Raw genomic sequence first — 24,718 nt, 5'->3', positions numbered from 1 at the left:
ACGTTTGTGCGGATCCCTTTGAAAATGTTAAGGAACTTGCTTCGTACTATGGAAAAAATTGACTGAAAATTGCACGAAAATCCGCACAACTGTTTTCATGTATAAAATTTAATTAGCCAAATAAATTTGGCAATAGCTGATGTGGCTTGGTTCCTTTCTGTTTAACGCGGTACATATATGCACATGTTAAACCTCTTGCCCTTTGTTGCATGCCTTTAAATTCGAAGTTCCGGAAAATTTCGCGTACTTCCACTTCCAGCTTTTATACTATGTACAGTTATTTCATTTTACATCTACTAGACATACGGCCATATTATCGGTTGGTCGAACAGCCCCCCCCCCCCCCCCCTCCATTGATGATTCAATTCGTGAAGCTCTGTAGGAAAGTGAACTCGAACTCGTGAATCGGGAATTCGAGGGGGGATGGGGGAAGTCCGACTAATCAGAAAATTAACGTTACGTATTTTATGAACGGCCTCAAAGGAAAGATAGTCGATATTGGAAGGATATTATCAGTTGTATCAGCGCCAAACAAGTTTGTCTTCCAAATGACATTCCTAAAAAAATTGTGCTTGTGACATGCATTTTGCATTTAGGTATCCAAAGTTCTCACTGCCATGAATTCCTCTGCTTTTATCGTTTCAACAACGCATTTCATCCGAAAAACTGCAACTGACTGTGGATCAGTAAGAATTTTTTTTATCTATGTGCGCTCATTTGCTTAATGTGTCTAATTGAAATATCCCACCTTTGGTTTTTTCATGTGTCAGTTATAGATTCAGTGTACACAGAATCTGCAATGGAGGGGGGGGGGGGGGGCTGTTCGACCAACCGATAATATGGCCGTACGTCTAGTAGATGTAAAATGAAATAACTGTACATAGTAGAAAAGCTGGAAGTGGAAGTACGCAAAATTTTCCGGAACTTCGAATTTAAAGGCATGCAACAAAGAGCAAGAGGTTTAACATGTGCATATACAGGGTGATCCAGACCACCCGTCCACTATCTTTTTCTCGAAAACGGCGAAGAATTGAGCTTCGGGACCAAAACTTTCATAGGGTAAATTGACCCCAAAGAATCGAATGAAAATATTTTCAGCCTCCCAAAATGGCCCCTTGGGGGGGTTTTGGGGGGGAGCCCTCCCGTTTCTCGCAATTTTCAAATAGAAAAGGTATGTTTTGACTTTTGATTCGGAATCTACGGTAAAAAATAAGAACATTTTGTTCTTTGCACTTTTTCCCTAAACCCCCATTTTTTGGAGTTATGGGGCATTTTTGGGGCAATTTTCAATTCGACGCTGTAAGCGGCCAAATCATCCAAATTTCAAAATCTAAAAATCTCCTGAAAGGAGAAGTCAATACCTTTTTATTGATGTGCCACATGACCCCTGTTGCTCCAAAATTTTGGGGGCCACGACCCCCCAAATATTTTGGGACTTTGGAGGGCCATGAGTCGAAAATGTCGAAAGGCAAGGGTATGTTTTGACTTCAGATTTGGATTCTACGCGAAAAGTTACGCAGAATTGATATAGCGCATGGCCTGTTTGCTCAAATTTTTTTTTACCCCTTATTTTGTCCAAAAATACACGGCTTCTTATGGGGAAATGGGGTTCTTCAGTAATTTGGAGCAAACAGGCCATGCGCTATATCAATTCTGCGTAACTTTTCGCGTAGAATCCAAATCTGAAGTCAAAACATACCCTTGCCTTTCGACATTTTCGACTCATGGCCCTCCAAAGGGGTCATGTGGTACATCAACAAAAAGGTATTGACCTCTCCTTTCAGGAGATTTTTAGATTTTGAAATTTGGATGATTTGGCCACTTACAGCGTCGAATTGAAAATTGCCCCAAAAATGCCCCATAACTCCAAAAAATGGGGGTTTAGGGAAAAAGTGCAAAGAACAAAATGTTCTTATTTTTTACCGTAGATTCCGAATCAAAAGTCAAAACATACCTTTTCTATTTGAAAATTGCGAGAAACGGGGGGGGGGCTCCCCCGCTCCCCCCCCAAAACTCCCCAAGGGGCCATTTTGGGGGGCTGAAAATATTCTCATTCGATTCTTTGGGGTCGATTTACCCATGAAAGTTTTGGTCCCGAAGCTCAATTCTCCGCCGTTTTCGAGAAAAAGATAGTGGAGGGGTGGTCTGGATCACCCTGTATGTACCGCGTTAAACAGAAAGGAACCAAGCCACATCAGCTATTGCCAAATTTAATTGGCTAATTTAATTTTTTACATGAAAACAGTTGTGCGGATTTTCGTGCAATTTTCAGTCAATTTTTTCCATAGTACGAAGCAAGTTCCTTAACATTTTCAAAGGGATCCGAAAATTAAATTGCCCAGTTACAATTGGCAATAGCTGATGTGGCTTGGTTCCTTCCTGTTAAACGCGGTCCATATTGCGTTTATCTTCGTATCTTGTTCAAATGTTCCGCGATTATGAGACCAATAAATTTCAATTCTTTTTAGGCTGCCTGAAAGAGGAAGGAGGACAATAAAACCACTCGTATAAAATGTGACATGTTAGTGATAGTAGTAAAAAAAAAAAAATTAAAAAGTAGCACATATTGAAAAATCAATTAATAGAGAAAGCATCGGCAAAAGCAAGGGTTGAAATTGAGAGTTCGGTCGGGATTTTAACCCTGGACCTGCAAAGCGCTTGTCGCCGCCGCTGGCCACTACACCACAGTGTCTCAGATGAAGGCTCACGCAAACAAACCTAGCATATGCGCACGGCCCACCGCACCCCGAAATTCAGGGATTAATTATACCCTTTTCCGGGGGGCATCGGCAATACTGCTCAAAGACGTGACTAATGGATTTTCATGAATTATAATATGGCTGAACGCCGATCAATTTTGAGGAGGCATGAGTGTAAGGTCCCCTTGTAAGTCTAAATATAGGACCAGTGGAAGCGGCCTGAATAATGTCCTTAGAGATACTTCTCTACAGGGTGTCCAAAAGTCCGCACCCCCCCCCCCCTCCCGGGTAACTTTTGAAAGGTTAGAGATAAAAAATCGGAACTGTGGGAATGTTTCTATCTCAAAGGAGACCATCTTCTAGGGGGGGGGGGGGGGTCAAAATTTTTGTTCCTCTCTCAAAAGGGGGGGGGGGCCCCAACTTATTTTTTCAAATGGTAACCCCTAGTTTTTGACGCATCATTTGGATGAACATAAGAAACAAAGAATTTTGGCGCAAACCGCAAATCAATATCTTAATTTTTGACCGATTTATGATAAGTCAAAGGTCAAATTCGATCTATTTTCGACAAATCATAACTCCGGTTCAAATCGTCGCAGAGTAAAAAATAAAAGGGGAAATTAACCAAAGTGTGAGCACTTTTAAGTAAAAATCACAGAAATCACTTCAAGCTAATTTTAAGGGGGGGGGGGCGGATTCGGACCCCCGAATACGTCAGTTCAAAGGTCATACGATTTTCCCGCGAAATGAGCCAATTTCCCCTTACTTTGCCTCAACATTATCTCGGTAAGTTCAAAATTAGTTCAACACTGCGTTTTCAAGTCCCCAAATTTCCTGCAGAACTTTAACGTGATTAAATTTAACCGTTTAAATTTGTTTTTTTTTTTAAATTTTGCAGGAAATCTGGGGACTTGAAAACGCAGTGTTGAACTAATTTTGAACTTACCGAGATAATGTTGAGGCAAAGTAAGGGGAAATTGGCTCATTTCGCGGGAAAATCGTATGACCTTTGAACTGACGTATTCGGGGGTCCGAACCCGCCCCCCCCCCTTAAAATTAGCTTGAAGTGATTTCTGTGATTTTTACTTAAAAGTGCTCACACTTTGGTTAATTTCCCCTTTTATTTTTTACTCTGCGACGATTTGAACCGGAGTTATGATTTGTCGAAAATAGATCGAATTTGACCTTTGACTTATCATAAATCGGTCAAAAATTAAGATATTGATTTGCGGTTTGCGCCAAAATTCTTAGTTTCTTATGTTCTTTCCAATGATGTGTCATAAGATAGGGGTTACCATTTGAAGAAAAAAGTTAGAGGGCCTCCTCCCCCCCCGAGAGAGGAACAAAAATTTTAACCCCCCCCCCCCCCCTAGAAGATGGTCCCCTGGGATAGAAACATCCCGAAAGTTTCGTTTTTTTATCTCCAACCGTTCGACCGTTCCGTTCTACCGGGGGGGGGGGGGGGGAGGTGACACCCTGTATATGAAAAGCAGTGTTTTTCTGCAAAATGTTTTTCCCCCTAATCTTTAATTGACTTTGTTGAAATTTTGTTTTCAGGCCCTCTCAGGGTTGGGACCCGTACCAAGTTCGACTTTTTCAAAATCTTCTGGAGAATCACGATGAAGCTTTTTTCAAAACATCTATTGTGAAAGAAAATGTAAGGCACGGCACTCTGTACATAATTAAAAACAAAGAAAGAATCAATGTAAACGAGACTCTAGTTCAACTGAATCTTGCGCAGAACAAGAATCAAGCGGTAGATGTTTCCAAACATTTAATCCGAAACAGCAGCCATTATAAATTTGTTATAAGCATACTCGGACGTGAGAAGCAAGAAACAAGATCCAAATTCAATCGGAGTGGCACAGATTGTGTAGGATCACCAAGTGCCTCCTTCAAACAATCAAGAGCCAGACAGCTTCAAACTGTTGAGGCAAGTGAAGATAATGTCACCTCTGAAGATGGTAATAAGAATAATCACTCTCGTGAGCGTAATGATTGTATAGAACAGTCGGCAGAAAGTAGAGCCAAAACCTGTATTTACCCTGCTGGTTTTCAACCCATAAGTAAGAAAAAAAAACAACCAAGATCTCCCAGATTTGGAAACTTAATTCACAGCACACATAATACAAGCTTGGGGATGGAAGCAAGTACCTCTGTGCAACAATCTTTGCCCGAGTCATCAGGTAATAATTTAAAATTAGCCAAGCCAATTGAAATTGATCTTGAATCGAATAACAAGAAAACCTCCACAAATGAAAGCACTAATTCGTTGCTGTACAACAAAAATGAGAAAGAATTATCAGGAGAAGAAATTAAAATCGCTTCAGCCAAGTCTAGTAGCAAACCGAAGGGTAGGATATGGAATAATGTCATTGCTCCTTGTAGTCAAGCTAACGACGATAAGGGTGCAAGTAGTAGTGATGAATATGATGTTGAACTTCCTTCAAGGAAACCTTGTGCCACTATTAAGGCGCATGAACAGGAATATAAAATACTGTCACTGTATAGTAAAAGCCTCAAAAGAGACTCAACAGCAGTTTTTTCACAGTCAAAAGACTGTAATCTCATCGCCTCTTCATGTAGTAATGCAGGTGCTGAAGATCATTTTACCAAAAATGATGCAATGGCTGACAAATACCTAGATAGTAACAGCTTCTCAAACTCCTCCTTCTCTGAGTGTGATTTGCCAGCAGCTGCAACCTCGAAAAGTATAAATAGAGTTGTCAATGCTCCAGTGCTATCAAACACTGTGTTAGAAAACAGCCATGCAACTCCTCAGATTGTCTCCTACGCCTCAAGTACCTCAAGCAGAGGAAAAACAAGACTTCAACTTGAAAGAGAAAGATTAGCTGTGTCTCATCAGATGTCAGAGAATACAACCGAGACTTCTGGTGGCAAAGGCCTCATTGAAGGGAATGTTGAAGCTGAATTCAGTGACTCCTCATCACAGATCAGTGCTTCTTGTTGTTACAATACTGAAAATCAGTGGGACACATCTGTTACAAGTAGTAGAAGTGGACGAAGACTCTTGGACAACAACTCTCTTGCTAATTCAATGTCAGAGTAAGTTGTTTTTTTCAATTTAAGTTACCTCTTTTTTTTGTAAAATTTCTCAGTTCTACCAACCAATTAAAGACAGAAAGTTGAAAGTGTTGCCAATGTGCCCTACATGTCAGAGAGCTCTCAGAACAGAGGGAAACAGCTCATCCAAGCACAATTTTACCTCAAAGGTTTGCTGTTTGGTGCAATAATAGTTATAACTATTCAGGAAGCCTGCTGAAGACGCATTTTGGGTCTAGGGAGCTTGTTTAGTAATGTTTAATTCCTGCATTTCTGAAAACTAGAGAGTGTAAAGAGTTCACAGGAATTTTTTTAGATTTTTTGAAAAATATTGACCCCAGAAGAACGAGCTCAAAGTTAGGGTTGGGTTTAGGTTAGATGGTGGATCTTCACTGAGAAACACACTTATGATGAACACTGACCGAGGAGGCTTTGATTCCTGCTATTCAAAGAAAAAATTTTCAGACCACTGTTTGGGAATAAGATATTCAGCAGAATCTAGTCATTCCACCACCATCACATCATGGTTGGGGAAAATGTGACGATTATTTCGAGCCTGTTATGACGACAAAACCCAGTGCTCCTGCTTTTCTTTGAGAGATGAGTGTTTCTGTACGCGAAGAAGATGCAATCAAAACTGCAGCTGTCGAAACTATGGATTAGAGTGCACCGAAATGTGTGAGTGCAATGGAAACCCAGACTTTTGCGACGCGTTGTTAGTTTAGGTTGGAAGGGTGGTTGCACACAAGAACAGAACACTGGATTGAGACTAAGGCATTTTATTAGAAAATGCAAATATTCAACAGGCACAAATACAGAACATGATCACAAGCAAGCAGGAGCAAGAATGGCGAATGCCTTGTTGATGGATGATGACCATCGGTGAGAGGCGATAGGTAGTGACGTCATGATGACATGACATCACTATCCAACACCTCCCCCTTTACACTTTTTTTTTTTTTTTAGAAACCATTAGGGTATCTTAGTTAAAACTTAAAACTTATTTGAAACCATTGGGGTTTCGTAAATACAATTGATGTGAAACCATTGGGGCTTCGTAATTACACATGATGTGAAACCATTGGGGCTTCGTAATGCAACTGATGTGAAACCATGGGGGCTTCGTAATTAAAATTGATGTGAAACCATTGGGGTTTCGTAATTAAAAATGATGTGAAACCATTGGGGCTTCGTAATACAAATGATGTGAAACCATTGGGGCTTCGTAATTAAAAATTGCTCTGAAACCATTGGGGTTTCCTTTGCTAAATTGAAGAGACACCATTGGGGTGTTCAGGCTTATAGATACCATTGGGGCATCGTAACAATTGATGTGAAACCATTGGGGTTTCCTTTTACTAATTTTGAAGAGACACCATTGGGGCATCGCTAACAATCAATTATAAAAAACAGTGATCTAAAATATTGAAACATAACAATTACCAGTTTATCTGGAGATCGGTGAATGTAAGTGCGAGAGTAAGAAAAACAAAGTAGGACTTAGTTGAGCATATCCATTTAAGACTCAAAGAATGCGAGTTACCTTAGTATAACACGTTTTAACTCTTCATTTAGATACAAAATTAGGGTCAGGCTTTTTTGGTACGCCTCGACCTAAGTTCCTAAGCCTAATAATGGTAGGACTCACAAGTGTTGAGGGTTGAGCACTTGGAGCGGAAATTGGTTGAATTGCAGGCGAGTTATCTATAATTGTGGAATTTTCAATTATTGTTAAGTCTAATTCACTATTTTCAGGCGTTGACCTATCCAATGAAATGATACTATCAGAGTCACTAGAAAGAGATTCTTCATCCTGAGGTTCTGACTCAAATACATTTTCAGGAGCACTTTCAGAGTTACCAGAATGTGAATCTTGATTTTGTAGCTCTGTATCAACTAAATTTTCAGGGGCACCTTCTGCCTTATTTGATGATGAGTTATTCTCGGTTAGCTCATCATCAAAAAATAAGAGAAGTGCACCTGAATTAGTTGTTTCTTTCACGCTTGTACCAAATCTCTTTCTAATGAATCTAGAATTTCTCCTTAATGTTACTCCCTCATGATTTTCAAGGAGATAGGATCTAGGTGCATTTTCGATTTTCTTTAATATTACAGCTGGATACCAACACTTATTAGTGTCCTGCAACCAGACTTTTTCATTTTCTTCAAAGTCAGGTTTGGATTTGGCACTTTTATCATAATACTGCTTTGTTTTATTTTGAGTTGAAATAATTTTATCAGTCACATCACAAAGTTGCGGTTTCAGGTTTGCAACACTTGTTGGCAGCTTTGTTCTTAGTGTTCTACTCATCATGAGCTGCGCTGGTGATTTATTCAAACTACTAATTGGTGCATTATTATGCTCTAAAATTGCCAAATCCAAGTCTCCATGACTTTCAAGTACTTTCTTGAGAATTAATTTAGCTTTTTTCACAGCGTTCTCAGCCATTCCGTTCGATTGAGGATACCTCGGGCTAGAAGTTTGAATAGTAAAATTATATGCTTTTGAGAATTCTATCATTTCGTGCGAATTAAAAGGTTGATTGTCAGCTATCAGACGAGCGGGTATACCGAACACTCGGAAAATATCTTTAAAGACTTTTATAACTTCAGAAGCTGTCTTTTTATGGATGGGCCTAATCTCGAGCCACTTGGAGTAATAATCTGTGACAATGAGAAATTGTTTACTTTGGAATTGCGCAATGTCTGCTGCGATTTTATGAAACGGTGTGGTGGGAATCTCATGTGGAACTAGAGGTTCTTTGACTTGACTAGGGTGAAACTTATTACAAGTAGCGCAAGATTTTACAAATTTTTCAATGTCAGAAGTATATGACGGCCAATAACAAATGGACCTAGCTCTCTGGATAGTTTTATTAATACCTAGATGGGCGTCACCATGGAGTAAAGCAACATAATTAGCCTGTAATTTAGCCGGAATGATGAGACGGTTTTGAAAAAAGAGCAATTCGTCGTTTATTGCTATTTCATGTCTTAATTTGAAATAGGGCATTAACATTACATCATCGCAATGATCCCAATCTTCCAGGTGCATTCTTTTTACCTGTGCTAGAATTGGGTCTCGCATCGTGGCTTCTCTAAGTTCCAAATATTTACTGTTAGACAGTTCAAAATTCACCTCCAGGCAATGTACAATTTCATCAAAATCGATTTCATCATTACTGACTATTTTACTAGAGAAGTTTCGAGATAACATATCAGCTACGTACATCTGTCTACCAGGCAGATATTTGACCTCAAGATCATAAGGAGTAAGTTTAAGTAGCATCCGTTGAAGACGGTTGGACATGACTCTGGTTATTCTTTTCTTGAAAATAGCTTGTAATGGTTTGTGATCGTTTTCGACTAGAATTTTGTAACCATACACAATATTGTGAAATCGTTTAGCAGAGAACAAAATACTCAGCATTTCTTTCTCAATTTGCGCATATCTCGTTTCAGCATCCGTTAGGCATCTTGACGCAAAAGCTATTGGGCGACCTTCCTGAAGTAGGCAAGCTCCCAGGCCAAATTTTGAAGCGTCACATTGGATCGTAATTTCTTTGGACGGGTCAAAATTTTGCAAGCTTGTAATTTCACAGATAGCTTTTTTAACAATTTCGAAATGCTCAGTATGTTTCTCTGTCCAAACAAATTTCGTTTGTTTCTTCAGAAGGGGTCTGAATGGTTCTATGAGATCAGCCATGTTTGGAACATAATCTCTAATGTAATTTATAGTTCCTATTACACTTTGCAGTTCTCGACGTGTTTTAGGGATTCTAAGATCCAAGATTGCTTGGATATAATCATTATCGGGACGTATACCATCAGCACTAATTATGTGACCCATATACCGTATTTCTTTTTGCTTGAACTGAAATTTGTTACAATTGAACTTGATGTTGTACTTGCGTGCTCTGCTCAGTACTTTCGCAAGTGCAATATCGTGTTCTCTCTCAGTTTCTCCACAAATTAGAATATCATCAAAGTAAATGACTACATTTGGTATGTCCCCAAAGTATTTAGTAAGAAGTTTTTGGAATACTTCTGGGGCGTTGACAAGGCCAAAGGGCATTCGTAGAAATTTAAAACTACCAAAGGGTGTATGGAAGCCACATAAATTGGATGCTTCAGGCGTAAGCTGACAGTGCCAAAATCCGTCTTTAATATCAAGTACAGAAAATATTTTCTTATTGACTAATTTTGGTTTGATCTCCTCTAAGGTTGGAATCAAATAAAATTCACGCTTGATTACTTTCTTCAAGTTTTTGGGGTCTAAACATATTCTGATTTTACCATTTTTCTCCACAATAACAAGATTGCTGAACCATTCAACATTTTCAGTGTCTGGTGAATTAATATCAAACATGACTAACTCTGTTAGTTTGCGCTTTAGTTTTTCCAGTAGGCGTACCGGAAGACGTCTTGGAGGGTCTACAACAGGAATCGCTTGAGGATCTACTTTAATGGCGCATTTATCCGGGAATGTGCCAAGACCTTTGAATGTATCTTGGTTATTAGCAATAACTTGTTCTTTGTATTTGAAATTTTCAATATCATGCACAAAATTTCTAGTGACTAGACCTAACTGAACACATGAATTTAAACCTAACAGGGGAGTTTTCCCTACATTAGTAATTGTAAATGAAAGCTTACGGACAAGACTCTGATTTGGCAGTTTACAATCTAGAACGGCATGTCCACAGGAATCGATACGAGCACCACCATAGCCCAGAACCATCGCTTTGCTTTGTAGGAGGACGGTTGAAGAGTTTTTGACTTGATCAAAAATGCAGCGTGGCAGAATATTGACCTCGGCTCCGGTGTCCAATTTGAAGTTCACAGTTTGGCCATTGACAATGATGTTTTCCATCCAGCATTTATCAGGAGACGTTACGCTATGGATGTTGATATCATCAGGGGTAGCAGGACCGATACGAACGTTAACTTCGGATTGTGACGAACTGTTCGACTCATTCACTTTCGCACTGAGAAGAGAAAAGTTATCGACTAGTGGTGACTGATACGGTTGTATCATTGAGATTTCAGAAATATACAGATAGTCACTAGCATTAATATTTTCCGAACGACCGCACGATCTGGATTGATCATTTTCAAGCTGACTCGGGTCGCTAATAGATGAACAATGACCGCACTGATTTTGTAAGTTAACTTGATCAGCCGTTTTAGGAGTAGGTTTAGAGCCACTTGAACTTTTAAGTTTGGACCGGCATTTGTTGGGAAAATGATTTAGCCGTTGACACAAGGTGCACTTTTGACCGTACGCTGGACACTGGCGAATAGGGTGCTTGTAACCACAATTCCGGCAATTGAATTTTTTAGCTGGAGACTGTTGTCGATGATCACTTGGAGTTGGCGTTGTTGCAGAGACGTTTTGCTGACTTCTACGATTGTTGACTGAATCAATAGAAGTGGTCTTGGATGCGTCACTGGCCATTTCGTTGGCTCGGAGTTTACCGGTTTCGACCGAACGACACAATTTAACAACTTTCTCGAACTCGTAGTCTTCACCAAGCAACCGTTCGCGAAGAATTTGATTGTTAATACCGATAATGATTCGATCCCATCCTCGTCGCCATAGTTTAGGTTGGAAGGGTGGTTGCACACAAGAACAGAACACTGGATTGAGACTAAGGCATTTTATTAGAAAATGCAAATATTCAACAGGCACAAATACAGAACATGATCACAAGCAAGCACGTCATGATAACATGACATCACTATCCAACAGTTGTCAAGAATTTTTTTTGAGTTTTCCTTGTTCTGATCTACTGATGAGGTCAAAAAAGACTCAAAACGTTATAGATATCTCGGCGTGACCTCAACTTAGTATTCAAATGCAAACTGCCTGAGTTGAATACTCTCCCCCCTTCTTGTATTGGTACGCATTTGAGCTCAAATTTTTAACTCTATCTGAAATTTGTGGCCTTTTTTAGCCTTGTTTGCCCCACGAAATAGAGTGGACCCACCACCATTTTACCACTTTGGTACATACAGTTTGGGCCACATTTCTTCGTGTTTTTTTTCTTAAAATGAATATCTAGACCATGAATATTTAGAAAGAGTATCCTTTCACCACATAATTATCATATGTGAAAAGGACTATTTTGATCCTCGAAAATTTGACCAACCGTGTTCTTTCCAATTGATCTGTTTCCATTCAAAAAAAGAAACCTCTCCCGAGACATCCGGACAATTGAGCTCCTGCTGTAGCTCTTTTCTCTTTGTTTTCTTATGGAAACATTAGTGGACCAAGTTTGCTTTGCATGCCCCTAATTATGCCGATCAAACAACAGCTGCTGTCTAGAATAAACCCCATTAAAACATGCCCTAAGAGGGAATTTTAGAACACCAAGGTAAAACCATCCTCTAGGAACTCCTTCCATGAAAAAACCTGTGAAAATTTACATATTTGAAGACTAGGATCTCCTCACAAACATATTTCAGGATCATGCAAAAATTTGAAGCAGTCATGGAGGTGAGAGAAGGATGAATTAAATTCCAAAAAATGGCACATGACCCATATCGCTAACCTCTTGGTTTTATCAAAATTATCATCATATTCCCAACAAGTCAAGCCACCCAGAATGGCATGGTCCTTTTAAAGTATTACGCATTACGTTTTGGACTAATTATTATATTGAAAAGTAACAAAAAGTAAAGAGAACACACATTTCAGTATAAAATTATTAGTTGCGAAGAAAATCGGAAAGAGATATACACGCCAGGAACAAGATTGTCTGCTCAAACAAAGGCATTGATGTAAATCACTTTTTCAGTGCGAATGTGTGCTCTGCAACACCTAATCGACACCCTAGTCTGTCTAAACAGAGGTCGTCAGGCGAATCGCATTTTGTATTTTCACTTCGTATGCCACCTTTTCATGATTTTGCTAGTCACTTTCATTTTCTTCTTGGAGTAACCAAATTTATTTCTCTCTCAGACAGCTTCATGACCATACCAGATAAGCTGTTTCGTCATGATTTCATGAACAATGATCTGCTCGGTGTTCATTACCTTACTCACATTTTTGTCTCTTGTGTGATATCGTCCAAAGATTCTGGCTGATCTTTTACAGACGTCCATTTCGATTGCTTCAAATATCTTTAGGGTTCGATCTTAAATGGGCCATACTTCACCGCTAGGAGTCAAAGCTGGAGTCACAAGTACGAAATACCTGAGTTGAAAGCGCTTCTTTCTATGTCTCCAAATTTTCGTTGTGATATCCTCAATCTTTTACCTTAAAAAAAATGTATTTTGTTTAACATTTACGAAATAAGAGTTGGCAATGGCACGTAGCAGAAGCTGGTCCCTAAACTTTATTTATAACATCAGGAAGGTAACTTTTGGTTTCTCTCGTAAGATCGCGTTTCTGTCAAGTATGGGAGTGGAGTAGAAACATTTTATTCACTATGATGTTAAAGAGTATTCTGTTTGATTTTCATGCTCTCTTTGTAGGTAGAAAAATGATTGTCATCCTCATTTTATTGTATCAAAGTGAAAACTTTATTTATTTTTTTGACCCCTCTTTTCATGTATCTCTAAACTTTTGACGCAATTTCAGGTGTGAAGACGTGTCTCGAAAGAAGCAGTCTGAAGAATTCTATTTGCAGTCAGAGAAAGTGCTTGTTCATAATATTTTTGATGCTGACGTTGAGGCTGTCAAATCTTTTACAGACCTTGATCTCCACCCAGATGTAAAGAATGTTAGTAAATCATTTTATTTTCTCTTCTTGATTATTTTTCTATCTTTTTTTTAATTAACATCTTTATCTAACAACTTCTCATGGTTCTATGCGAAACTATATCATGTAAGTATTGCAAAAAACAGGCATCTGGGAAGTAGGCAGTATCCAATAATCTCTCTTGTCTCTCTTGGAAATCAATCCTAACCCAACATACAATCATATTGTTTTTGTGGACACGTTTCAAAAATATTTCCTTAGGTATCATCGTTCATTTGAGGTAACATTTACATGTACATAGGGCTTTTTTTTGGTTCCATGCAATACATATTTTAATTGCTGCAACAGACCTGAATTCAACTAGTAAAATTTGAAGCTACAAAAATTGAGTTAAATAATATCCATATAAAGAGCTTAAGTTGCTTTTTTGTTCACGGATTTAGCATGATTTTGCATGAGATTTTTGAAATACTGCTAACAGTAATTATTCTTCTTTACTGGAGTGTATAACAGAATATGTGACTTAAAAAATTGAAATTAAATATGTCCCTTATTTTGACCAAAGAAACATGTATATACAGTAGCATAAATTTTTAAGTCGGTTGAGCAATAAACTCCAAGAAAACTGGTTGATTTCACCTGAAATAATCCATGCTTTATAACGGATTATGGCTTGAAGGATGCATTCATAATCGTTTTGAATTAGTCTTTAAAAAACGGAGGCTAATTCCATTGACAATGGACGCATTTGTTTCTCTACGACCTCTGAGAGGGCATCTTTTGGCTTTCAATGCTTCCGAAAATTACTGTAAGATTTGGCCTAACTTTAGTAAGTGGAAATATAGGCTGTGTTGATTACGCTGTGTAGGCTATTATCTTTTCTATTTTATTGTTTTCAGGCTTGTAGAAGGATCGGTTGGACATCTTTTCACAGAGCTCAAGCTTATGCTTTTCCCTTGATTCTCAACTGGAATGATGCTTTAATTGTCGGTCAACCACGCACTGGTAAAACTACATCTTATGTAATACCCTTTGTTAGCTGTCTTCATGCTGGCACTTCGTATCATCAGGTAAATTTAGAAATATTGTCAATGATTTCAGAGAAAATTGAAACTATTTTCTATTTTTCTTTCAGAATTTTGTGCGCTCTTCTTTGTAAAACTTTTCTTCCCACCTGCGGAGCGTTTTTTAAAAAAAAATGTTAACCTATTTCAAGAATACGCAACTCACCGTTAAAGTATGATCATCCTTTCTAGTTTTCAACTCTTTACCTTGAATGACAGGTATACCTACTCATAATGTGGGTTCCTAGGCAAGTAGGAACTGACTAGTTTTTTCATCACGAGACCTGACCATAATGTTTTCATAAGTTTCATCATTTTTCGATACAGGGCATCACTTACACTTATATGGAAAGTATTACTAACCCCAGCACATTTCTGTGCTGTTGTTCTTCCCTCTCCAAAAATAGTTCTTTCATATTGTTTTCTAATACTTCATCTAAACTCATTTGTATAGCGATTTGCATTATTTTTTATTTGGAAGGTGATAATGAGCTAAATAAAGCTATTAACAGCTGTTATTTGTCGATTTTTGATTAAATGTACATATACAAAGTTAGTGAGCTCAGAGTTTACGTAATTGACGACTGAGAGGACCCATTGTTTTCAAAGTTCACCGTTCAGAAGAATCCATCTCCATCCACAATATTTAAAAAAGTATTCTTGCCTAAAGAAGGTCCTGTTAAATTTCGGCCTTTAATTCCTCACAGAATCACTGGGAATATGTCCTTTAAATTATTGATTGCTGTAAGAAGAGCGTATGACACAATAGGCCCTCCTGAGGACAGACTCTTCGATTATTGTCCCTCGACCTTGGTACACCCCACAGTCCACACAGGGTGATCCAAGATTAAACTCTCAGACTCCAGGAACGTGTTCCATGAGTCTAAATGAGACTTTTTTCTCTCAAGAAATTTTTTCCTAAAATGCTTTTCAAGAGGGCTCTCAACAGCCCCTCTCCCCCCTGCTTTTCTTGCATTCTGGCAACGGTAATGCACTGAATCTCATGTATATCAGAATGCACACATAATTTAATACGCTGAATCCGTTTGTTACATTAGAAAAATCAAAATGTCCGTTGAAACTGGGGTTTTAGGGTCTTGGACTCAAAAAGATCAATAACTTGGTTTTTTGGCATATAAAGGTGGTTTGCAGGCACCAGTAGGTCAAGCGTTGAAAGAATCTTAAGAAATGGTCCTCAGAGTTTTATTCCTCTGAGGCTTACTTTTCAAGATAATTGCAGTTGAAGAGACAGGCACACTTGGACAAACAGCGAATACCAGCCCTAATGATGCGTGGAGGTGGGCAAGTCTCAACGCATTTAGATCAATGCATGCTGCCCCGAGGGGGGCCCTGCCTTAACAATTGCTTTTATCCTAGATAGTAAGCCACGGAGGGAATGAATGCCAAAGATTATTACCTTACATTTTTTCATGCCAGATCCCATGGTGACCACAAAATACCACCTTTATGAGCCTTTATTTGGCATTATACTTTAGTTTTTTATGACATTAGACTTTAGTTTTTGGATCAAAATATTTTTTGTGCCCCCCCCCCCCCCCCCCCACATGCCCTTAACGTAGAAAAACACCACGATTTTTATCGACTTTTCAGCAATTTTTGCCAATATTTTTGAGTGACTTGGCAACCATGCAAAATTTAATTTTTGCCTTCAATTTCCATTGACTGTATTCATGGCAGAATAAAAACCAGTAAAATCTTTTTCGGTTTGGTCTTTTTTTGTACCTCCTCAGAAGCAAGAAAGAGGTGACTCTTGACTCCCATCTATCACTTTAAAAACCTTAAATATTTTAATTCTTTTGTTTACGTACTTTAGCTTTTATTGATACAAGAAATCAAAAAACTATTTAATTATTGAATTTAAATGGTATAATTAATTAATCATTCAACATTATTATTATTAGTTTTATTTAAATATATAATTCATTGAAGATTTAATTTGTTATTTTACCTGATAAAAAATAAATTGAAGAATGAGAAAGTAAGAATTCTTTGAATAAATAGACCTTTAATTATTGATAAAAGCTCAAATACGTACAGAAAAGAATTAAAATATTTAAGGTTTTTAAAGTGATAAATGGGAGTCAAGAGTCACCTCTTTCTTGCCTCTGAGGAGGTACACAAAAAGATCAAACCGAAACAGGTTTTACAGGTTTTTATTCTGCCATCAAAACAGTCAATGGAAATTGAAGGCAAAAATTAAATTTTGCGTGGTTGCTAAGTTACTCAAAACATTGGCAAAAATCACTGAAAAGTCGATAAAAATCGTGTTTTTCTACGTTGGTTAGGGCTCCACGGAGGCCTAAAAACTTTCCCTGGCAAAATAATTATTATATACTCGTATTCTACTATAAAAAGAGTCTTCAAAAATTGAAGGTGCTTTTACATGAAAATTTTACATGCTTGCCAAGTTGGACAAATAAATGGCGAAAATCGCTGTGATATCCACCAAATAGAGCGATTGGGCCTATTCGTGAGTTTGAAAATAGGGGAAAAACCGTCCGCATCCAGAAAACCAATACTCTCCCCTAATTACTTATACAAATGGCTCCTATAAACGAAAGATTGACTTTCTGCGTGGTTGCCAAGTTACCTAAAAATCAATAAAATCGTTGACATATATTGCTCCTCGGTGCGTGGGATCACTTATCCCCTTCAAAAACTGTTGTATCGAATCCATGGGCCATGGAGCCCATGCACCAAATTAGAGAGAGATAAAAAAAAAGTGGTGCGTGAGGCCCATGCCCTGTGGATTGATAGAACGTGTGCATCAAATCCACGGTGCAATCTGTCCACCGGCCCATTCCGCAAAACACTGGACTCTCTCAAACTCAAAATTTTCGCAGCACGCCTTTGGACAATTTTACGTAGTGACCAGGTAGAGGAGGAAATTAAAATTTTTTAATGAGAAATAATATTTGTATTTATTGTCTTTCGTTGTTTTCAGCTGAAGACGACCAATTGCCCCAAGGTGGTCATTGTTTGTGCATGGTCAGTTGCTTGTGAGGCGGTGGAAAGCAAATTTAAACATCTTTTGGGCAGTTTCCAACACAAAATAAAAGTAGTAAAAGCCTACAGCTGTGGAAAATACAAGAATCCGGAAAAATTGGTAAGGCTTTTCTAAATCAGGCACGTCAGCAAGTGCTAACTTAGTTTGTTTTGAGTTGTTTATAATCTGTCCATTTTTTTGCCTTCGTTTTTGTTTTCCTCTCCTTGTTCTTTCACCTGTCTTTAGTTTTACAAACAATGTCTCACTTGACAGTGTAACAAGGCACAAAACTAAGTCCAACAAAAAACGTGTTTCCTCATTGAATTTCTCGTAGAACACATCAGACACATTAAAAATTGTGGCCACTTGACAGGGCACCAAATTAAGTACCCCAATACATGTTTCCTATTGATAGGACTTTTTTAAAAATCGGCAATTCCCCCCTCTCCACCGTGGGAGATAATCGTGCTATATTTTGGGGGCTGATAGAGGATCATCTGCGAGATCCAAAAATGGTCGGTTTTTTTAACCTTAAACCCGGGAGTTTAGGGGGGCGAGGGTCAAATTCCAAATGGATGAATGCTCCTAACTTTTGAACTGTACATGCTATTGCAATTTTATTTTTTGTGTTAGATTTTGCGTAACAGATACTGCTACATTAAGTTGTCGAACTTGATGTAATGTCGGTTTTTGACCAAATTATGATGATTTTTCAATGTAAAATCCCCTTTTTTCGGCCCTTTTACGGAGGATGCCGTGAACGCATTGACATTTTTCAAATTCACTTCATAAGTTAGAAATTAGCTTTTTGGTGTGTATGTCAATTCACATTTCGTACTCACAAAAAAACCTGAGTCCTCTTGAGTCAAGTGGAGCAGAAAAGTGATTTTAGAATACTTTTCAGCGGAAGCATTTTCAAGTGTGCTGATCAATTTTTGATAAAAGGTGCCTTGTATCCATAGAGCAAGAAAATGTGGGTAAAACAGTGCTGCAGCTATCTGCCTAACGTTTTAGGTTGTTTTTTAGTGGGTGACATTTATTGTGGTTTTTGACGTGTTGGAAGTTCGAATTAGGTATTCAAATTGCAAGTAACGAACGTTAATTCTTTATTCATGACATATTTTGGCGGTTTTCAATATATTCAAGGGGTTCTGTGTAAAATTTTGATGCGGAAACATGTAGTCTAGACGTCTAATTCTCACCCGGTCTTGTGGCCCATTTCTAAATTCATCTCATAAGAATGAAAATAGCGTTTTTCTGTGTTTGTCAAGCTACTCTTGACAAGTTCAGAAGCACTTTGTATCAAATCAAACCAACTTCCAGATTTTGCTTAACAGTTGTTCTCAATGACCAATTGGACTACATTATTCTGATTTTTTTTTGCAAGCAGAAAGTTTGAACTGACTGTTTTTGTCATAAACTACTAACATCAATTTCTTACTTATGAGTTAATTCCAGAAATCGCTGTTGTGTTCAATGTGTTATGTGTGAAATTTTGATGAGGAAACATCTTACAAGAAGTTTTACTCTTTCTAACGAGCCATTAAAAGTCCTTCCTTTCTCGCGCTCGGAGACCAGGACCGCACATCTTATCTGATTAAATTAGTCGGTCTCTTTACCGGTTGTGGGAAAGTAGGCAAGGTTTGTTCAGTTTACTGTTGTTCAGTTAACTGTCATCGTTGGTCTAATTTCATCGCGGAGAAGAGAGGATGATACCATCGCTCCAGGCCCTGCTGATAGCTAGCTGCTGCTCCATTGTAGCTATAAAATTCTACAATATCGAACTCGGTTGGTCTAATGGTCAGCGCAAGTGACTCCCGACGCAGAGGTCCTGAGTTTAAATCCTGGCTAAGGTGTGCAGATTTGCTTGGCTCAGATCTTATCATTTTGGAGGAGAATGGATGTTCATTTTCCCTCATTCACCTATTCTTTTATTCCCTCTTTTATTTCCGTCTGTTGAGCGTAGCTACTTATAGCAAAACAAGTACGCTTAAAGTAACTTAAAAAAAAAAAAAAAAATCCTTTGCGAATATCTAAATGCTGAGAAAACATCACGATCAGACTTTTAATTATGCGACACTTATCGTCAGATTTAAATCAATGTGAGGATAAAGAGTTCCTTTTAATTGCCTGCACTTAAAAACATTTTCAGCTAAAGCCAAAAGTCAGCCTTTCTTGTCTGCCAGAACTTTGACTCTCCTCAGCATACTCAATTGAGTGTTCAAAGCCTTGAAATTCTTCGAATCAGTTGTTTTGTATCACCGAAAAATTTCTCCAATTCGACAGCTCTCTTTATAATATACAGGGTGTTTCAGACCACCCTTACCAGGCCTTTTTCTCGGTTGTTTTAGGTCGTACGAAGTCGGGGACCGTAGGGTTGAATAGGGAATCGACCCCAAGGAATCCGAATTTTGTGGTCTCGAACCCCCCCCCCCCCTCCCAGCTCTCCTTGGGGAGTAAAGGGGGGGGGGTTACGATGCTAAAAGTCGCGGTTCCCGACCGAATTGCGGATAAATCGCATCAGAATTGAAAAGCACGAAAAATTCACGTGAAATTGACTCCTAAAAATCCAAAATTGGCCCATCCAAGGCCCAAAAATGACTCCCTTAAGAGGGGTACAGTGCCCCCCTCCATAATTTCTCTTTGGTCTCAAAATTGACGTAGATTCTCCAGTAAAAGACAGTTACCCAGGTAATCGACCCTGAGAAATCCAAATTTCATGGCCCCGAAGCTCCTCTAGCCTCCCTTGGGGGGTAAACGGGGGGTCCAATTTTAAAATTCAGGGCTCCTTTCCGAATTGCAAATTGATTGCATCCAAATTGAGGAGCAGCAGAACACATTTACATCTTAAGTGACCCCCAAGAGTTCTAATTGACCCCCCTGAACGGCAGAAAGTAACTCCCTGAGGAGGGGGGCTTGGCCCCTTTCAAAAATTTCTCAAGATTCCTCTTTGGTCGCAAAATTGACGTCGATTCTCCAGAAAAAGACGGTTTCCCAGGTAATCGACCCTGAGGTCTCAGAATTTCATGGTCCCTGAGCTCTGCCACCCGCCATTTTGGGAGTCCTCGGGGTAGATTACCTGGGTAACCGTCTTTTTCTGGAGAATCTACGTCAATTTTGAGACCAAAGAGATATTATGGAGGGGGCACTGTTTCCCTCTTTAGGGGGTCATTTTTGGGCCTTGGATAGGCCAATTTTGGATTTTTACGGGTCAATTTCACGTGAAATTTTCCGTGCTTTTCAATTCTGATGCGATTTATCCGCAATTCGGTCGGGAACCGTGACTTTTAGCATCGTAGCCCCCCTTTACTCCCCAAGGAGAGCTGGGGGGGGGGGGGTTTGGGACCACAAAATTCGGATTCCTTGGGGTCGATTCTCTACTCAACCCCGCGGTCCCCGACTTCGTACGACCTAAAACAACCGAGGAAAAGGCCTGGTACGGGTGGTCTGAAACACCCTGTAGAACTACTAAGAAGGTGAGAGCGAAAGGAACTTACTTGCTTCGCAATGTTTAATAGTTTTAACTGAATACTTATTTTTCCATTAAATAACGTTCGGGAATGTTTTCCTTCGAAATCTACCGGAAATTTTAATCAAATCACGAGAAAAATGTAAAAAATATCTAAATAAAGTTTGCAACTACTTAGGGTTAAAACACTAAATTGTCCATTAAAAAGGAGGGGTTTGGGGTTTGGGCCGGAATCGAAAATTTTTTTAATATTGGGCAGTCGACAATGCGTACCGGTGGTGTAAGTCGGCAGTCACATATCTCGTTTGCGGTGCCTGAAAATCTTCGCCTCGATTTTATTTTTTTAAAGGAGAACAAATTGACATCATTCCTTGAAGTTTATGCAGAACTTTTTTCAGAAATTTTGCAGAAGCTTTGAATATGTTGTAAGGGACAATTAGAGAAGTATTATATGGAGAATATAATCGACCGTCGTGTTTGAGCCAAGGTCGAATGTGAGGTAGAGGGGCGGAGATCATGGATTCTCTGCTATTTTGGGCTAATAAATTAGAGAAGTTCGATTTTGAACTTGGGCCCAAAGGTGACGGGTGATCATTTTCTCGTATTTTATGTCTCCAGGTGTCTCACAAAGGAAAAATATGAGGAACATCATGTAACAAAATCTTGAAATTTAGCCTGCACCAAATCTTTTGAAATTGTGTGCAATGTCCTTTGTAATTCAAATTTATAACAACTTCTAAATCAATGTTTTCAATTAGACACGGCGTTGAATAAGAATTAACTTCATCCAACTGCTCAGTATCATATCAAATTTTAAAGTTTTTTTTTTTTTTTACTGCATGTGAAGTGTAATTTTCTGGTCTCTGTTTTCAATGTATTTTATTGTATTTTTATTTTTTCCTCTTCTTTTTTTCTTCTTGAATGTAGTCATCAAAAATCTTATCCCCTTCTCTCAGGTTACTCTACTGAATGGATGTGATGTGTTGATAACCACTCCAAGATATTTGCTGTATCTTTTCAATCAAGATAAGGTTATTGATTTCCAACACTTACACCACTTTATTCTGGATGGATGTCATGACCTCTTCAAGCATTTTGAGCCCGAGGTAGTACATATTTTTTTCTTTTTCAATTTGGTGGGCTCCTGCAAATTGACATCAGGAAGAACTTATTGGTTAAAGCATTGGCAATAATTACCTAAACCTGTGAACCAATTATTGATTTCTTGCGCTCAACTGGATAAGACAATTTTGCAGTGGGATTAAAGGCAATCGGCTGTCCCTAATTTCACCATGAAAATTGTAATGATGCTAAGGAAAAACACTTTTCTCAGGTTCTACCGGACAGTTTTTCAAAAACTTTACCTATTTGTTTGATTCCTTAGACTTTGTAGCTGTTAACAAGAGGACTTTGATAAATTCTAAAATTTGAAATCTAGGGGCGCTTTTAGTTGGTCACCAATTCCATACATCATAAGCAGGGAAGAAATTAACTGACACAACCGACCAATCACATAACTCCATTCCTTGTCATGTGTGTCTTGTCCAGCCGGCAAACACGACATTCGGAAATTTGTCCTGCAGGACAACACAGAAAGGTGCCAAGAGAAAATACTTTATGAATATTCAGGTATAGATGATGATAAGATTTCTTCACGAAAAATAGTTAACTCTGAAAAATTAAGCCAGAGTCATTCCTTGTTGAAATGACTACGTCTGGAACATGACCTCCTTCGATTTGGCTCAAATTGGGTAAGCAAAATCTATCCATCCTTCTATAAAACCAGGTTGAATGGTTTTTTCTTCTTATTCTCTGTTCATGAGGTATTTACCCAAGATGATAGGATAATATTATGCAATATTTGAGAAAGCTTGTCAGAGTGATTCTCTTATTCTCGGGTTTTCTATCTTTGACTGTCCATGATGGCTCTCATTGTCAGTGTGAATCTACCATTTCTTGAATGATTATTTCTAAACCAACTATCCCCATAGATTCTGAAGATGCTTCTGGATTTGACCTAAAATTAAATAATGGCCGCTAACTAGGATTTTTGAAAATTTACGATCTTAGGCCATTTATTTTTCAGTTTTTCTCTCTAGCTCAAATTGAAGGTTTGAGCTTTTGAGTGATTTATTGTTTGTATTACCTCTCTAAAAATTCAAGGGCATATAGTACAGTGGCTTAGTGCAAGTACGCTGCAAATTGTGATCCAGTTTTGCCACTTTAGGAGGTCAAAATAGATGATATTTTAAGAGTTCCGAGTCGAAGAGGCATTTTCAAAATGGTGGCAGATCCAAGTTGGCGGCCATTCAAAATGGCGTCCGGGCGTGTACTTTGAGCCGCTATAGATCGAGATCCATTGAACCGATTTAATTTTTCCTTTTTTTTGTTTGAAAGATAATTTAAAGGTAAATATAACAAAACTGGGGGGTTATGCCCACTGGCCGCTACGCGGCTCAACCCCCCCCCCCCCCAAGGCGCTTCACACTCTCTCAGCCCCGCTTTAACAAAAGAACGATCAACAAAAAATTAAAAGATCTTCATACCTGATTCTCATTGGTGCAATCTCCCTCTGGCCGGGAGGGATTGGACCAATAGAATCGAATACAAAAATATGCATTCATTTCAAACTTCATGCCAAGACTGAACCGATACAAAACGAAACAAACGGAATGGAGCATTTCGTCGCTTTTGGATAGTCTGTATCAAAGGAGTAAACCTTCGATTCACTTATCCTACTAACAGACCAAGATTCAATATTTCCCGCTTAGTTCAATTTTCCGCTATTGGGACACATTATGAATCACACCTGATTCAGTGAAAATGCATGGTTGCCAAATTTGGCCATTTCCCATAGCTTTTCCAAACTACCTAAATGTATAAATATCGTGTTTTTGGCTGCAATTTTTTTTTTTTTTTTCACACTTCAAGTATCCCACGAGGGATAATCCTGCGCTTTACCAATCCTAGAGCCCCACCCCCCCCTCCATCCCTAATCAAGCCAGCCCCAGGTAACCGTTGTTTGAGACCATCAAACTCAGGTCACCTAACCGGGAATCGAACCTGGAACCTTCCGATCATAGAGCAAGCGCTACAACCACCACACCACAGGAGGCCGACATAATCAGTGCATGTGTCATAATCAGTGCGAGGCCAATCGAAAATAGAAAGCTTGAGTCTTAAAGAACATATGAAAAGGCTGTTCATCAAGTTTTTTTTTTTTTTTCAATTTTTTTTTTTGCACTTTCAATACTTTATGAGAGAAAAAATGTAAAAAAAGATGACAATTAAGTCTAATTTGTACCCAGAAACAAATGAAAAAAACTCTATGAATAGCCTTTTCATGTGTTCTTAAAGAAAGAAAGACTTAAGCTTTCTATTTTCGATGGACCTCGCACTGACTATGACACATTTTTGTAGCCATAAACACGATAATTATTCAGTAGGTAGTTTGAAACAGCTATGATAAATGGCCAAATTTGGCAACCATGCATTTTCACTGAGTCAGGTGTGATTCATAATGTGTCTAATGGGACACAGGACTCTCAGGTAATGTTCAGAGTGACCAAAATCCCCCAAAAATGACAGGGGAAAAATTAAGAGATACCTCCCCAAAAAAAGAGTAGCCAAAATACAAGGTTTCGTCTTCAATGGAGATTCCTATTTTTTACTCAAGATTTATAACGCTACAAAAAAAACCAAGGTACCGT

The 24,718-nt window shown here is 38.6% G+C and overlaps 1 protein-coding gene across 1 annotated transcript in view; it reads left to right on the top strand.

Moving 5' to 3' along the window:
* Window positions 1-4,256: 4,256 nt before the first annotated feature.
* LOC109029728 (putative ATP-dependent RNA helicase TDRD12) overlaps window positions 4,257-24,718 on the top strand; it is a gene marked incomplete at its 5' end in the record, with an annotated part of 132,363 nt that continues 111,901 nt past the window's right edge. The window contains 5 exon segments of the mRNA XM_072306319.1: window positions 4,257-5,765; window positions 13,348-13,489; window positions 14,368-14,538; window positions 17,498-17,659; window positions 21,965-22,114. Of these exon segments, the coding sequence (XP_072162420.1) occupies window positions 4,257-5,765; window positions 13,348-13,489; window positions 14,368-14,538; window positions 17,498-17,659; window positions 21,965-22,114 (2,134 nt within the window).

This window comes from Bemisia tabaci, chromosome 1 (assembly GCF_918797505.1).
Source record: "Bemisia tabaci chromosome 1, PGI_BMITA_v3".
Taxonomy (NCBI): domain Eukaryota; kingdom Metazoa; phylum Arthropoda; class Insecta; order Hemiptera; family Aleyrodidae; genus Bemisia; species Bemisia tabaci.
Note: the sequence above shows the minus strand (reverse complement) of the source record. Positions and strands in the feature narration are given on the sequence as shown.